The 16563-nt window shown below is 51.2% G+C and overlaps 1 protein-coding gene across 1 annotated transcript; it reads left to right on the top strand.

Annotated features, from left to right (window-relative positions):
- Positions 1-11471: 11471 nt before the first annotated feature.
- Positions 11472-15982, top strand: LOC137543929 (uncharacterized). The gene has a single exon (XM_068264995.1). It carries the CDS (start codon positions 11540-11542, stop codon positions 15980-15982), a length of 4443 nt encoding a protein of 1480 aa, XP_068121096.1. The 5' UTR covers positions 11472-11539.
- The last annotated feature ends 581 nt before the right edge of the window (positions 15983-16563 follow it).

Here is a 16563-nt window from a genome sequence, read left to right as displayed (position 1 = left end):
CTGGTGTCAAAAAACAGATCAAAACCCAGCTGACTAACAAAGTGAAGTGAAGTCAAGTGGAGAAAGCAAGTGCTCCTCTGCAAAGTGAATTTCCCAGTAGAAAGTGCTGATTTGTCCTGCCTGCTGTGCGCTCTATTTCTGTGCTGCTACTGCTGGGTGCAGGATACAGTTAAAATCCTCAATAAAAACATTGTTTCAAGTCAAGTCTGCCTTCTTTGTGCATCTGTGTCATTTATTAAGTGAGTCTGTATTTCACCTGGCTATAAGAACCCCAAAACAGGCATGAATAGAAGGTAGGAGGGGAAAAAAAAAAAAAAAAACGACCAAAAAAACGATTTTTTTTTTCCTATTAAATTTTGCTTTGGATGAACTCTACTAGCGCTACCCTACCCAGTTGCTGTGTCGCAAAAAAAATCCATGGCCGGACCACTTTCCCTCATGTTTGCAAGAGAAAGAGCAGCAGCATCCCTCCCCTGGAGAGCTGCCAGCGGACTGGCAGGCAGAGCCCTGGCTGCAGCCCCTTATATAGCCTGGGCCCAGGACATTGTGACATCATCGGGTGACTTCCTGTGAGCACCTGCTCAGGTGCCTGCATCAGTGGCAGGCTTTGAGTGTATGTAATCAGGCGGCAGCTGAGCCTGGCCCGTGCGTCTGCGTTTAGCACAGGTGCGCCCATCCCGGTGGCCCGGCAGGCCTGCAGAGGCAGTGGGAAGGCCCCCCCCCCCCCCCTGGCAGCCGGTAGCCGGCTGTGCCGTGCAGTGCTGTCCTGTGCGCTGCCTTTCGAAGGTAGTTAGCCTTAATTCCCATTGCAGTACCTCCAGGACCGGTGCACTACTCTCTCTTAGGGCCCGTTCAGATCGCAAATGCGGATGGCCATGCATGCGGAACGCACGCCATCCGCGTTTGTGTGCGTTGCGTGGCTGATCCCATCACTGAAAAGTGAATGGGACAGCCGCGCGTTTTGACAAAATCTGGGCGCAGCATGCGTTCCCGGAACGCATGCAGTGTGAACATCAGACAGTGCACTCTATGCACTGTCGGATGTCGTGCGTGTCTGCCTCCTGCACGCGTTTCCAAAACGCGGCTGGAAACGCGTGCAGTCTGAACGGGCCCTGTCTGGTGTCAAAAAACAGATCAAAACCCAGCTGACTAACAAAGTGAAGTGAAGTCAAGTGGAGAAAGCAAGTGCTCCTCTGCAAAGTGAATTTCCCAGTAGAAAGTGCTGATTTGTCCTGCCTGCTGTGCGCTCTATTTCTGTGCTGCTACTGCTGGGTGCAGGATACAGTTAAAATCCTCAATAAAAACATTGTTTCAAGTCAAGTCTGCCTTCTTTGTGCATCTGTGTCATTTATTAAGTGAGTCTGTATTTCACCTGGCTATAAGAACCCCAAAACAGGCATGAATAGAAGGTAGGAGGGGAAAAAAAAAAAAAAACGACCAAAAAAACGATTTTTTTTTTCCTATTAAATTTTGCTTTGGATGAACTCTACTAGCGCTACCCTACCCAGTTGCTGTGTCGCAAAAAAAATCCATGGCCGGACCACTTTCCCTCATGTTTGCAAGAGAAAGAGCAGCAGCATCCCTCCCCTGGAGAGCTGCCAGCGGACTGGCAGGCAGAGCCCTGGCTGCAGCCCCTTATATAGCCTGGGCCCAGGACATTGTGACATCATCGGGTGACTTCCTGTGAGCACCTGCTCAGGTGCCTGCATCAGTGGCAGGCTTTGAGTGTATGTAATCAGGCGGCAGCTGAGCCTGGCCCGTGCGTCTGCGTTTAGCACAGGTGCGCCCATCCCGGTGGCCCGGCAGGCCTGCAGAGGCAGTGGGAAGGGCCCCCCCCCCCCCTGGCAGCCGGTAGCCGGCTGTGCCGTGCAGTGCTGTCCTGTGCGCTGCCTTTCGAAGGTAGTTAGCCTTAATTCCCATTGCAGTACCTCCAGGACCGGTGCACTACTCTCTCTTAGGGCCCGTTCAGATCGCAAATGCGGATGGCCATGCATGCGGAACGCACGCCATCCGCGTTTGTGTGCGTTGCGTGGCTGATCCCATCACTGAAAAGTGAATGGGACAGCCGCGCGTTTTGACAAAATCTGGGCGCAGCATGCGTTCCCGGAACGCATGCAGTGTGAACATCAGACAGTGCACTCTATGCACTGTCGGATGTCGTGCGTGTCTGCCTCCTGCACGCGTTTCCAAAACGCGGCTGGAAACGCGTGCAGTCTGAACGGGCCCTGTCTGGTGTCAAAAAACAGATCAAAACCCAGCTGACTAACAAAGTGAAGTGAAGTCAAGTGGAGAAAGCAAGTGCTCCTCTGCAAAGTGAATTTCCCAGTAGAAAGTGCTGATTTGTCCTGCCTGCTGTGCGCTCTATTTCTGTGCTGCTACTGCTGGGTGCAGGATACAGTTAAAATCCTCAATAAAAACATTGTTTCAAGTCAAGTCTGCCTTCTTTGTGCATCTGTGTCATTTATTAAGTGAGTCTGTATTTCACCTGGCTATAAGAACCCCAAAACAGGCATGAATAGAAGGTAGGAGGGGAAAAAAAAAAAAAAAACGACCAAAAAAACGATTTTTTTTTTCCTATTAAATTTTGCTTTGGATGAACTCTACTAGCGCTACCCTACCCAGTTGCTGTGTCGCAAAAAAAATCCATGGCCGGACCACTTTCCCTCATGTTTGCAAGAGAAAGAGCAGCAGCATCCCTCCCCTGGAGAGCTGCCAGCGGACTGGCAGGCAGAGCCCTGGCTGCAGCCCCTTATATAGCCTGGGCCCAGGACATTGTGACATCATCGGGTGACTTCCTGTGAGCACCTGCTCAGGTGCCTGCATCAGTGGCAGGCTTTGAGTGTATGTAATCAGGCGGCAGCTGAGCCTGGCCCGTGCGTCTGCGTTTAGCACAGGTGCGCCCATCCCGGTGGCCCGGCAGGCCTGCAGAGGCAGTGGGAAGGGCCCCCCCCCCCCTGGCAGCCGGTAGCCGGCTGTGCCGTGCAGTGCTGTCCTGTGCGCTGCCTTTCGAAGGTAGTTAGCCTTAATTCCCATTGCAGTACCTCCAGGACCGGTGCACTACTCTCTCTTAGGGCCCGTTCAGATCGCAAATGCGGATGGCCATGCATGCGGAACGCACGCCATCCGCGTTTGTGTGCGTTGCGTGGCTGATCCCATCACTGAAAAGTGAATGGGACAGCCGCGCGTTTTGACAAAATCTGGGCGCAGCATGCGTTCCCGGAACGCATGCAGTGTGAACATCAGACAGTGCACTCTATGCACTGTCGGATGTCGTGCGTGTCTGCCTCCTGCACGCGTTTCCAAAACGCGGCTGGAAACGCGTGCAGTCTGAACGGGCCCTGTCTGGTGTCAAAAAACAGATCAAAACCCAGCTGACTAACAAAGTGAAGTGAAGTCAAGTGGAGAAAGCAAGTGCTCCTCTGCAAAGTGAATTTCCCAGTAGAAAGTGCTGATTTGTCCTGCCTGCTGTGCGCTCTATTTCTGTGCTGCTACTGCTGGGTGCAGGATACAGTTAAAATCCTCAATAAAAACATTGTTTCAAGTCAAGTCTGCCTTCTTTGTGCATCTGTGTCATTTATTAAGTGAGTCTGTATTTCACCTGGCTATAAGAACCCCAAAACAGGCATGAATAGAAGGTAGGAGGGGAAAAAAAAAAAAAAAAACGACCAAAAAAACGATTTTTTTTTTCCTATTAAATTTTGCTTTGGATGAACTCTACTAGCGCTACCCTACCCAGTTGCTGTGTCGCAAAAAAAAATCCATGGCCGGACCACTTTCCCTCATGTTTGCAAGAGAAAGAGCAGCAGCATCCCTCCCCTGGAGAGCTGCCAGCGGACTGGCAGGCAGAGCCCTGGCTGCAGCCCCTTATATAGCCTGGGCCCAGGACATTGTGACATCATCGGGTGACTTCCTGTGAGCACCTGCTCAGGTGCCTGCATCAGTGGCAGGCTTTGAGTGTATGTAATCAGGCGGCAGCTGAGCCTGGCCCGTGCGTCTGCGTTTAGCACAGGTGCGCCCATCCCGGTGGCCCGGCAGGCCTGCAGAGGCAGTGGGAAGGCCCCCCCCCCCCCCCTGGCAGCCGGTAGCCGGCTGTGCCGTGCAGTGCTGTCCTGTGCGCTGCCTTTCGAAGGTAGTTAGCCTTAATTCCCATTGCAGTACCTCCAGGACCGGTGCACTACTCTCTCTTAGGGCCCGTTCAGATCGCAAATGCGGATGGCCATGCATGCGGAACGCACGCCATCCGCGTTTGTGTGCGTTGCGTGGCTGATCCCATCACTGAAAAGTGAATGGGACAGCCGCGCGTTTTGACAAAATCTGGGCGCAGCATGCGTTCCCGGAACGCATGCAGTGTGAACATCAGACAGTGCACTCTATGCACTGTCGGATGTCGTGCGTGTCTGCCTCCTGCACGCGTTTCCAAAACGCGGCTGGAAACGCGTGCAGTCTGAACGGGCCCTGTCTGGTGTCAAAAAACAGATCAAAACCCAGCTGACTAACAAAGTGAAGTGAAGTCAAGTGGAGAAAGCAAGTGCTCCTCTGCAAAGTGAATTTCCCAGTAGAAAGTGCTGATTTGTCCTGCCTGCTGTGCGCTCTATTTCTGTGCTGCTACTGCTGGGTGCAGGATACAGTTAAAATCCTCAATAAAAACATTGTTTCAAGTCAAGTCTGCCTTCTTTGTGCATCTGTGTCATTTATTAAGTGAGTCTGTATTTCACCTGGCTATAAGAACCCCAAAACAGGCATGAATAGAAGGTAGGAGGGGAAAAAAAAAAAAAAAACGACCAAAAAAACGATTTTTTTTTTCCTATTAAATTTTGCTTTGGATGAACTCTACTAGCGCTACCCTACCCAGTTGCTGTGTCGCAAAAAAAAATCCATGGCCGGACCACTTTCCCTCATGTTTGCAAGAGAAAGAGCAGCAGCATCCCTCCCCTGGAGAGCTGCCAGCGGACTGGCAGGCAGAGCCCTGGCTGCAGCCCCTTATATAGCCTGGGCCCAGGACATTGTGACATCATCGGGTGACTTCCTGTGAGCACCTGCTCAGGTGCCTGCATCAGTGGCAGGCTTTGAGTGTATGTAATCAGGCGGCAGCTGAGCCTGGCCCGTGCGTCTGCGTTTAGCACAGGTGCGCCCATCCCGGTGGCCCGGCAGGCCTGCAGAGGCAGTGGGAAGGCCCCCCCCCCCCCCCTGGCAGCCGGTAGCCGGCTGTGCCGTGCAGTGCTGTCCTGTGCGCTGCCTTTCGAAGGTAGTTAGCCTTAATTCCCATTGCAGTACCTCCAGGACCGGTGCACTACTCTCTCTTAGGGCCCGTTCAGATCGCAAATGCGGATGGCCATGCATGCGGAACGCACGCCATCCGCGTTTGTGTGCGTTGCGTGGCTGATCCCATCACTGAAAAGTGAATGGGACAGCCGCGCGTTTTGACAAAATCTGGGCGCAGCATGCGTTCCCGGAACGCATGCAGTGTGAACATCAGACAGTGCACTCTATGCACTGTCGGATGTCGTGCGTGTCTGCCTCCTGCACGCGTTTCCAAAACGCGGCTGGAAACGCGTGCAGTCTGAACGGGCCCTGTCTGGTGTCAAAAAACAGATCAAAACCCAGCTGACTAACAAAGTGAAGTGAAGTCAAGTGGAGAAAGCAAGTGCTCCTCTGCAAAGTGAATTTCCCAGTAGAAAGTGCTGATTTGTCCTGCCTGCTGTGCGCTCTATTTCTGTGCTGCTACTGCTGGGTGCAGGATACAGTTAAAATCCTCAATAAAAACATTGTTTCAAGTCAAGTCTGCCTTCTTTGTGCATCTGTGTCATTTATTAAGTGAGTCTGTATTTCACCTGGCTATAAGAACCCCAAAACAGGCATGAATAGAAGGTAGGAGGGGAAAAAAAAAAAAAAAACGACCAAAAAAACGATTTTTTTTTTCCTATTAAATTTTGCTTTGGATGAACTCTACTAGCGCTACCCTACCCAGTTGCTGTGTCGCAAAAAAAATCCATGGCCGGACCACTTTCCCTCATGTTTGCAAGAGAAAGAGCAGCAGCATCCCTCCCCTGGAGAGCTGCCAGCGGACTGGCAGGCAGAGCCCTGGCTGCAGCCCCTTATATAGCCTGGGCCCAGGACATTGTGACATCATCGGGTGACTTCCTGTGAGCACCTGCTCAGGTGCCTGCATCAGTGGCAGGCTTTGAGTGTATGTAATCAGGCGGCAGCTGAGCCTGGCCCGTGCGTCTGCGTTTAGCACAGGTGCGCCCATCCCGGTGGCCCGGCAGGCCTGCAGAGGCAGTGGGAAGGCCCCCCCCCCCCCCTGGCAGCCGGTAGCCGGCTGTGCCGTGCAGTGCTGTCCTGTGCGCTGCCTTTCGAAGGTAGTTAGCCTTAATTCCCATTGCAGTACCTCCAGGACCGGTGCACTACTCTCTCTTAGGGCCCGTTCAGATCGCAAATGCGGATGGCCATGCATGCGGAACGCACGCCATCCGCGTTTGTGTGCGTTGCGTGGCTGATCCCATCACTGAAAAGTGAATGGGACAGCCGCGCGTTTTGACAAAATCTGGGCGCAGCATGCGTTCCCGGAACGCATGCAGTGTGAACATCAGACAGTGCACTCTATGCACTGTCGGATGTCGTGCGTGTCTGCCTCCTGCACGCGTTTCCAAAACGCGGCTGGAAACGCGTGCAGTCTGAACGGGCCCTGTCTGGTGTCAAAAAACAGATCAAAACCCAGCTGACTAACAAAGTGAAGTGAAGTCAAGTGGAGAAAGCAAGTGCTCCTCTGCAAAGTGAATTTCCCAGTAGAAAGTGCTGATTTGTCCTGCCTGCTGTGCGCTCTATTTCTGTGCTGCTACTGCTGGGTGCAGGATACAGTTAAAATCCTCAATAAAAACATTGTTTCAAGTCAAGTCTGCCTTCTTTGTGCATCTGTGTCATTTATTAAGTGAGTCTGTATTTCACCTGGCTATAAGAACCCCAAAACAGGCATGAATAGAAGGTAGGAGGGGAAAAAAAAAAAAAAAACGACCAAAAAAACGATTTTTTTTTTCCTATTAAATTTTGCTTTGGATGAACTCTACTAGCGCTACCCTACCCAGTTGCTGTGTCGCAAAAAAAAATCCATGGCCGGACCACTTTCCCTCATGTTTGCAAGAGAAAGAGCAGCAGCATCCCTCCCCTGGAGAGCTGCCAGCGGACTGGCAGGCAGAGCCCTGGCTGCAGCCCCTTATATAGCCTGGGCCCAGGACATTGTGACATCATCGGGTGACTTCCTGTGAGCACCTGCTCAGGTGCCTGCATCAGTGGCAGGCTTTGAGTGTATGTAATCAGGCGGCAGCTGAGCCTGGCCCGTGCGTCTGCGTTTAGCACAGGTGCGCCCATCCCGGTGGCCCGGCAGGCCTGCAGAGGCAGTGGGAAGGCCCCCCCCCCCCCCCCCCTGGCAGCCGGTAGCCGGCTGTGCCGTGCAGTGCTGTCCTGTGCGCTGCCTTTCGAAGGTAGTTAGCCTTAATTCCCATTGCAGTACCTCCAGGACCGGTGCACTACTCTCTCTTAGGGCCCGTTCAGATCGCAAATGCGGATGGCCATGCATGCGGAACGCACGCCATCCGCGTTTGTGTGCGTTGCGTGGCTGATCCCATCACTGAAAAGTGAATGGGACAGCCGCGCGTTTTGACAAAATCTGGGCGCAGCATGCGTTCCCGGAACGCATGCAGTGTGAACATCAGACAGTGCACTCTATGCACTGTCGGATGTCGTGCGTGTCTGCCTCCTGCACGCGTTTCCAAAACGCGGCTGGAAACGCGTGCAGTCTGAACGGGCCCTGTCTGGTGTCAAAAAACAGATCAAAACCCAGCTGACTAACAAAGTGAAGTGAAGTCAAGTGGAGAAAGCAAGTGCTCCTCTGCAAAGTGAATTTCCCAGTAGAAAGTGCTGATTTGTCCTGCCTGCTGTGCGCTCTATTTCTGTGCTGCTACTGCTGGGTGCAGGATACAGTTAAAATCCTCAATAAAAACATTGTTTCAAGTCAAGTCTGCCTTCTTTGTGCATCTGTGTCATTTATTAAGTGAGTCTGTATTTCACCTGGCTATAAGAACCCCAAAACAGGCATGAATAGAAGGTAGGAGGGGAAAAAAAAAAAAAAACGACCAAAAAAACGATTTTTTTTTTCCTATTAAATTTTGCTTTGGATGAACTCTACTAGCGCTACCCTACCCAGTTGCTGTGTCGCAAAAAAAATCCATGGCCGGACCACTTTCCCTCATGTTTGCAAGAGAAAGAGCAGCAGCATCCCTCCCCTGGAGAGCTGCCAGCGGACTGGCAGGCAGAGCCCTGGCTGCAGCCCCTTATATAGCCTGGGCCCAGGACATTGTGACATCATCGGGTGACTTCCTGTGAGCACCTGCTCAGGTGCCTGCATCAGTGGCAGGCTTTGAGTGTATGTAATCAGGCGGCAGCTGAGCCTGGCCCGTGCGTCTGCGTTTAGCACAGGTGCGCCCATCCCGGTGGCCCGGCAGGCCTGCAGAGGCAGTGGGAAGGCCCCCCCCCCCCCCCCCTGGCAGCCGGTAGCCGGCTGTGCCGTGCAGTGCTGTCCTGTGCGCTGCCTTTCGAAGGTAGTTAGCCTTAATTCCCATTGCAGTACCTCCAGGACCGGTGCACTACTCTCTCTTAGGGCCCGTTCAGATCGCAAATGCGGATGGCCATGCATGCGGAACGCACGCCATCCGCGTTTGTGTGCGTTGCGTGGCTGATCCCATCACTGAAAAGTGAATGGGACAGCCGCGCGTTTTGACAAAATCTGGGCGCAGCATGCGTTCCCGGAACGCATGCAGTGTGAACATCAGACAGTGCACTCTATGCACTGTCGGATGTCGTGCGTGTCTGCCTCCTGCACGCGTTTCCAAAACGCGGCTGGAAACGCGTGCAGTCTGAACGGGCCCTGTCTGGTGTCAAAAAACAGATCAAAACCCAGCTGACTAACAAAGTGAAGTGAAGTCAAGTGGAGAAAGCAAGTGCTCCTCTGCAAAGTGAATTTCCCAGTAGAAAGTGCTGATTTGTCCTGCCTGCTGTGCGCTCTATTTCTGTGCTGCTACTGCTGGGTGCAGGATACAGTTAAAATCCTCAATAAAAACATTGTTTCAAGTCAAGTCTGCCTTCTTTGTGCATCTGTGTCATTTATTAAGTGAGTCTGTATTTCACCTGGCTATAAGAACCCCAAAACAGGCATGAATAGAAGGTAGGAGGGGAAAAAAAAAAAAAACGACCAAAAAAACGATTTTTTTTTTCCTATTAAATTTTGCTTTGGATGAACTCTACTAGCGCTACCCTACCCAGTTGCTGTGTCGCAAAAAAAATCCATGGCCGGACCACTTTCCCTCATGTTTGCAAGAGAAAGAGCAGCAGCATCCCTCCCCTGGAGAGCTGCCAGCGGACTGGCAGGCAGAGCCCTGGCTGCAGCCCCTTATATAGCCTGGGCCCAGGACATTGTGACATCATCGGGTGACTTCCTGTGAGCACCTGCTCAGGTGCCTGCATCAGTGGCAGGCTTTGAGTGTATGTAATCAGGCGGCAGCTGAGCCTGGCCCGTGCGTCTGCGTTTAGCACAGGTGCGCCCATCCCGGTGGCACGGCAGGCCTGCAGAGGCAGTGGGAAGGCCCCCCCCCCCCCCTGGCAGCCGGTAGCCGGCTGTGCCGTGCAGTGCTGTCCTGTGCGCTGCCTTTCGAAGGTAGTTAGCCTTAATTCCCATTGCAGTACCTCCAGGACCGGTGCACTACTCTCTCTTAGGGCCCGTTCAGATCACAAATGCGGATGGCCATGCATGCGGAACGCACGCCATCCGCGTTTGTGTGCGTTGCGTGGCTGATCCCATCACTGAAAAGTGAATGGGACAGCCGCGCGTTTTGACAAAATCTGGGCGCAGCATGCGTTCCCGGAACGCATGCAGTGTGAACATCAGACAGTGCACTCTATGCACTGTCGGATGTCGTGCGTGTCTGCCTCCTGGAAACGCGTGCAGTCTGAACGGGCCCTGTCTGGTGTCAAAAAACAGATCAAAACCCAGCTGACTAACAAAGTGAAGTGAAGTCAAGTGGAGAAAGCAAGTGCTCCTCTGCAAAGTGAATTTCCCAGTAGAAAGTGCTGATTTGTCCTGCCTGCTGTGCGCTCTATTTCTGTGCTGCTACTGCTGGGTGCAGGATACAGTTAAAATCCTCAATAAAAACATTGTTTCAAGTCAAGTCTGCCTTCTTTGTGCATCTGTGTCATTTATTAAGTGAGTCTGTATTTCACCTGGCTATAAGAACCCCAAAACAGGCATGAATAGAAGGTAGGAGGGGAAAAAAAAAAAAACGACCAAAAAAACGATTTTTTTTTCCTATTAAATTTTGCTTTGGATGAACTCTACTAGCGCTACCCTACCCAGTTGCTGTGTCGCAAAAAAAATCCATGGCCGGACCACTTTCCCTCATGTTTGCAAGAGAAAGAGCAGCAGCATCCCTCCCCTGGAGAGCTGCCAGCGGACTGGCAGGCAGAGCCCTGGCTGCAGCCCCTTATATAGCCTGGGCCCAGGACATTGTGACATCATCGGGTGACTTCCTGTGAGCACCTGCTCAGGTGCCTGCATCAGTGGCAGGCTTTGAGTGTATGTAATCAGGCGGCATACTGAGCCTGGCCCGTGCGTCTGCGTTTAGCACAGGTGCGCCCATCCCGGTGGCCCGGCAGGCCTGCAGAGGCAGTGGGAAGGGCCCCCCCCCTGGCAGCCGGTAGCTGGCTGTGCCGTGCTGTGCTGTCCTGTGCGCTGCCTTTCGAAGGTAGTTAGCCTTAATTCCCATTGCAGTACCTCCAGGACCGGTGCACTACTCTCTCTTAGGGCCCTGTGACAGGGTGTCACAATGTTTATCAGAGAAAGTGCTGGATGGTGTATATGTTGCACCACGATTCCAGCACTTCATGTGTTAAAAGGCTCCAGGAATATTGTTGTTTTCTTCTTTCCTGAAGCCTATTGGGAAAAAGAAAACCAGTCTAGGGTCCTGGAGCCGGTCAGGGAAGAGCTGGGTGGGTTCCCTGACCACCTGGAGCCAGTCCGGGTTTTTCCTATCTGTGTGCTGCTCACACAGGTGTAGTACTTAAGTTAGCAGGCTGGACAATGGGAGAGCTTCCTGTATGCAGTCTGCCTGAAAGCTGCAAGGAAAAGGAGCTCTGTGAGTAATTGCAAACCTGCTAAACTGTAAGTTGCTCTGTTTTGTTTCATGGACTGTGATCAAATATATTTGTGTTGCTAGTATAGACAGGACTGCTGAGTGAGGTAGGCAGGAGCCAGACGGCTATGTTTATTTTCCTTTTTGTTTATTGTTTTGAGCAACTTGCAAAATAAAGCCTGAGCAACAGACTGGTTGTATGGGAAAAACTGGTCACTACCCCTGTTTGTGCATGGTGGAATCCTGCAAGAGGCTGCAACAGTCCACAATTGGTGGAGGATGCGGGTATAAAGATTCCCTACCAAGTGCGTTTCATCTAGCAAGTTGGTTGCATTGCATCACGTCTGCTGTTTGTAAAAACGATGGAAGATCTTGTGTTACGCTTGGCTCAACTTAGTGCAGCCCAGCAAGAGGCAAATGTGCTGCAGCGAGAGACTAATGCACAGCAGGCTGCCCAGCAGGAGGCGCTGGCTGCACAGCAGGCTGCCCAGCAGGAGGCACAGCAGGAAATTGTACGTCTGCTGAGTGCTCAGGTGACAGCCCTGGCTGAGGCAGCAGAGAGAGATAGGAATGTGCAAGCTGAAGCTGCCAGGAAAGACAGAGAAACCCTTGCGGAGGTTCTGCAGCAGCTGAACTTGCGCCAGGAACAAGCTGGCAGTGCCACTGGTAACAGTGGCTTGGTTAAAGCAAGCCACTTTCTCCAAAAGATGACTCCACATGATGATGTGGAAGCATTTCTGAATACATTTGAGCGTACAGCAGAGCGAGAGGCGTGGCCTAAGACCCAGTGGGCAGGCTTGGTTGCTCCGTTTCTAACCGGTGATTCTCAGAAAGCATATTTTGATTTGACTGCTGAGGATGCTCAGGACTATGAGAAATTAAAACTAGAAATTCTCCGCCGGTTGGGGGTCACTCCAGCTGTGCGGGCCCAACGAGTGCACCGTTGGAATTACCTGTCTAATAAGTCTCCCAGGTCACAGATGCATGATTTGATTTATCTTGTGCGAAAATGGTTACAACCTGAGATACTCACTGCACCCCAGATTGTCGAAAGGGTCACGATGGATCGATTCTTGACAGCTCTGCCGCATGAGTTAAGAAAGTGGGTTAGTCATGCTGATCCAAAGTCCGCAGATGAGTTGGTTGAGATGGTAGAACGCTACCTAGCGGCAGAAGGGTTTTTAGCAGGTGTGTCGGCTCCAGAGAACTTACCTGCAAAGCGGCGTCTGCCAGCAGGGCCAGGAAGAGGCACATCAGCCCTAAGTTCTCCTGGGGGTTCTAAAACATGGGTGAAGACCAACATGGATACCAGGTGTTCGAAAGATACTCTACCAGGCTCCAGTATCCAGTGCTGGCGGTGTAAAGCTTGGGGGCATGTAGCTGCCAAGTGTCCTATGGTCACAGAGCCCATGGAGTGTGAAGCAGCACGGCGGTTATCCTTCTTTGCCCATCCTGCGTGTCTGACATCTGCTGTGGCCCACATGGCGCTGGTCAAAGTGGGTGGAAGGAGTGTCCAGGCATTGCTAGACTCTGGGAGCCTGGTCACGCTTGTACATTCAGATCTGGTAGCACCAGACCAGATGAAAAAACAGTGTATTGGTGTTTTGTGCATACATGGTGATGCAAAGAGTTATGGTACAGCGGTGGTCCCAATTGAAACCCAATTTGGTGTAACACCCCATGAGGTTGGAGTGTCTAAATCATTGATGCATAGTGTTATACTGGGACGTGACTTTCCCTTGTTTTGGGAACTCTGGAAGGTCGAGTTCCCACCCCAGACTCCCTTAACTTTGGGAGATGAATGTTCAGCTTCTTTGCCAGAAATTGGGGACTCAAGTTCTGAAGTCTCAGCTGTAAGGGTAGCCCCACTTGAGCCTGACCAATTCCCTCTCTCTGTGTTGGTTGGGGACACTGAAGCGTCCCAGGAGACTGTGGAAGAGTCACCTATGCCAGAACTGGAGTATTCTCAGGATAACTTTGGCACATCCCAGTTAAGGGATCCAACCTTAGCTCATGCTTGGGAAAATGTGGCTGTGATTAATGGTGTTGCCCAGGGTACAGGATTGGAGAATGTGTATCCTCAGTTTGTTGTCAACCATAATCTCCTTTATCGTGTTGATAATATAAGAGGTGAAATGGTGGAACAACTGGTTGTTCCTAGTTCACACAGAAAAATTGTACTTGACCTGGCTCATAAAAACCCAATGGGAGGACACTTGGCTGCTGAGAAGACTCAGCAACGAGTGCTCCAAAGGTTTTTTTGGCCTGGGGTGTTTGCAGAAATCAAACGTTACTGTGGGTCTTGCCCAGAATGTCAGTTGACGTCCCCTGCTCCTCATTTCCGGGGCCCCTTGGTACCACTACCCATCATTGAGGTACCTTTTCACCGGATTGCTATGGATCTGGTGGGGCCCCTGGTGAAGTCTGCAAAGGGACATCAATACATTCTGGTGGTTTTAGACTACGCCACAAGATATCCAGAGGCGATTCCCTTACGGAACACATCAGCTAAAACAATTGCCCGGGAACTGTTTCACATGTTTGCTAGAACAGGTATACCCAAAGAGATCCTGACAGATCAAGGAACGCCCTTTATGTCTAGGGTAATGAAAGATTTGTGTAAATTACTGGGTATACAACAGTTAAGGACATCAGTCTACCACCCTCAAACTGACGGGTTGGTAGAGCGATTCAATAAAACTCTCAAAAGTATGTTAAAAAGGGTGGTTGATGCAGACGGGAGAGACTGGGATTGCCTACTCCCTTACTTGATGTTTGCAGTTCGTGAAGTACCTCAGTCATCTACTGGGTTTTCCCCGTTTGAGCTTTTGTACGGGCGACACCCCCGGGGACTTTTAGATATTGCAAAAGAATCATGGGAAGAGGAGCCTTCTCCTCACCGCTCAGTTGTGGAACATGTTTTACAGATGCAGGACCGCATCACAGCAGTAATGCCCATAGTTCAGGAACATATGAGGCAGGCTCAAGAAGCCCAGAGTCGTATCTATAATCGGGGAGCCAGACTCAGGGTTTTTGAGCCAGGTGATCGGGTCCTGGTTCTGGTCCCCACAGCAGAAAGTAAATTTCTAGCAAAGTGGCAAGGTCCCTATGAAATTGTGGAAAAAATGGGGGATGTGAATTATAAAGTACACCAACCTGACAAACGGAAAAAGATACAGATCTATCATGTTAATTTAATCAAGGCCTGGAAGGACCCTTTAGTCTCAATGGCAGCTGAGCGTCTCAGTCCTTCACTCCAGGGAGGAGTTCCTGAGGTGAGGGTCTCGGGGGCTTTATCAAGGCCCCAAGCCCAAGAAGTAAAAGAATTCCTCCTTAGAAATGCTGACGTATTTTCAGATTTGCCAGGGTGCACTCATGTCATTGAGCATGATATTGTTACCGATCCACAAGCTCGGGTTCGCCTGAAGCCATATCGTATTCCTGAAGCCCGCAGGCAGGCAGTAGCAGGGGAAATTCAGAGAATGTTGGAACTAGGGGTTATTGAACCATCACATAGTGAGTGGAGTAGCCCTATTGTCTTGGTACCAAAACCTGATGGTTCATTGCGGTTTTGCAATGATTTTCGTAAACTTAACGAGGTCTCAAAGTTTGACACTTATCCGATGCCACGGGTGGATGAGTTAATAGAAAGATTAGGGCCAGCAAGGTACATTACCACCCTGGATCTAACCAGAGGGTACTGGCAGATTCCACTTACTCCAACTGCTAGAGAGAAGACAGCATTTTCTTCCCCACAGGGCTTGTTCCATTATGTGCGAATGCCATTTGGGCTTCATGGGGCCCCAGCCACCTTCCAGAGGCTGATGGATGAGGTCCTCAGACCACACCAGCATTTTGCATCGGTGTACCTTGACGACGTTGTGATATTCAGTTCGGACTGGGAAAGTCATCTTCCCAAAGTTCAAGCTGTTATCAACTCCATTCGGCAGGCCGGTCTGACTGCCAATCCAAAGAAATGTGCCCTGGGCCTCGAAGAGGCACGATACCTAGGGTACATTATTGGAAAAGGCCTCATCAGACCCCAGGTCCAAAAGGTACACGCAATCAAGGAATGGCCTCAACCTTGCACAAAAAAGCAGGTCAGGACATTTCTGGGCATGGTAGGATATTACCAGAGGTTTGTCCCAGATTTTGCCACCATAGCTGCCCCACTTACGAACCTAATCAAAGGCAAAAGCTCAGGGGGAATTACTTGGAACAAAGATGCTGAGGTTGCATTCTGTAAACTCAAGGAAGTGTTATGTAGTGGGCCAGTCTTGATTGCTCCTGATTTCAAAAAAAAGTTTGTGGTACAAACGGATGCGTCCAATGTGGGCCTAGGCGCTGTGTTGTCACAGATGGTGCATGGAGAGGAGCATCCAGTGGTATACTTGAGTAGAAAATTAACTCCGGCTGAGAAAAACTATAGTATTGTGGAGCGTGAGTGTTTGGCCATCAAATGGGCCTTGGAGGCTCTACGATACTATCTGCTTGGCCGTCGGTTTCGTTTGGTGACTGATCACTCCCCCCTTACCTGGATGGCACAAGCAAAAGGTCAGAATGCGAGAGTAACTCGCTGGTTCCTGTCTCTACAAGACTACAACTTCTCAGTGGAGCACAGAGCTGGAAAGCTGCAGGCTAATGCTGATGCTCTCTCCCGTACTTATTGTATGTTTATGGAAAGTGTCCGTACCCACGGGTTCGAACAGAGGGGGGAGGTATGTGACAGGGTGTCACAATGTTTATCAGAGAAAGTGCTGGATGGTGTATATGTTGCACCACGATTCCAGCACTTCATGTGTTAAAAGGCTCCAGGAATATTGTTGTTTTCTTCTTTCCTGAAGCCTATTGGGAAAAAGAAAACCAGTCTAGGGTCCTGGAGCCGGTCAGGGAAGAGCTGGGTGGGTTCCCTGACCACCTGGAGCCAGTCCGGGTTTTTCCTATCTGTGTGCTGCTCACACAGGTGTAGTACTTAAGTTAGCAGGCTGGACAATGGGAGAGCTTCCTGTATGCAGTCTGCCTGAAAGCTGCAAGGAAAAGGAGCTCTGTGAGTAATTGCAAACCTGCTAAACTGTAAGTTGCTCTGTTTTGTTTCATGGACTGTGATCAAATATATTTGTGTTGCTAGTATAGACAGGACTGCTGAGTGAGGTAGGCAGGAGCCAGACGGCTATGTTTATTTTCCTTTTTGTTTATTGTTTTGAGCAACTTGCAAAATAAAGCCTGAGCAACAGACTGGTTGTATGGGAAAAACTGGTCACTACCCCTGTTTGTGCATGGTGGAATCCTGCAAGAGGCTGCAACAGTCCACAGGCCCGTTCAGATCACAAATGCGGATGGCCATGCATGCGGAACGCACGCCATCCGCGTTTGTGTGCGTTGCGTG

This window comes from Hyperolius riggenbachi, unplaced genomic scaffold, assembly GCF_040937935.1.
Source record: "Hyperolius riggenbachi isolate aHypRig1 unplaced genomic scaffold, aHypRig1.pri scaffold_508, whole genome shotgun sequence".
NCBI lineage: Eukaryota > Metazoa > Chordata > Amphibia > Anura > Hyperoliidae > Hyperolius > Hyperolius riggenbachi.
This window is presented reverse-complemented; position numbering and strand designations above follow the sequence as displayed.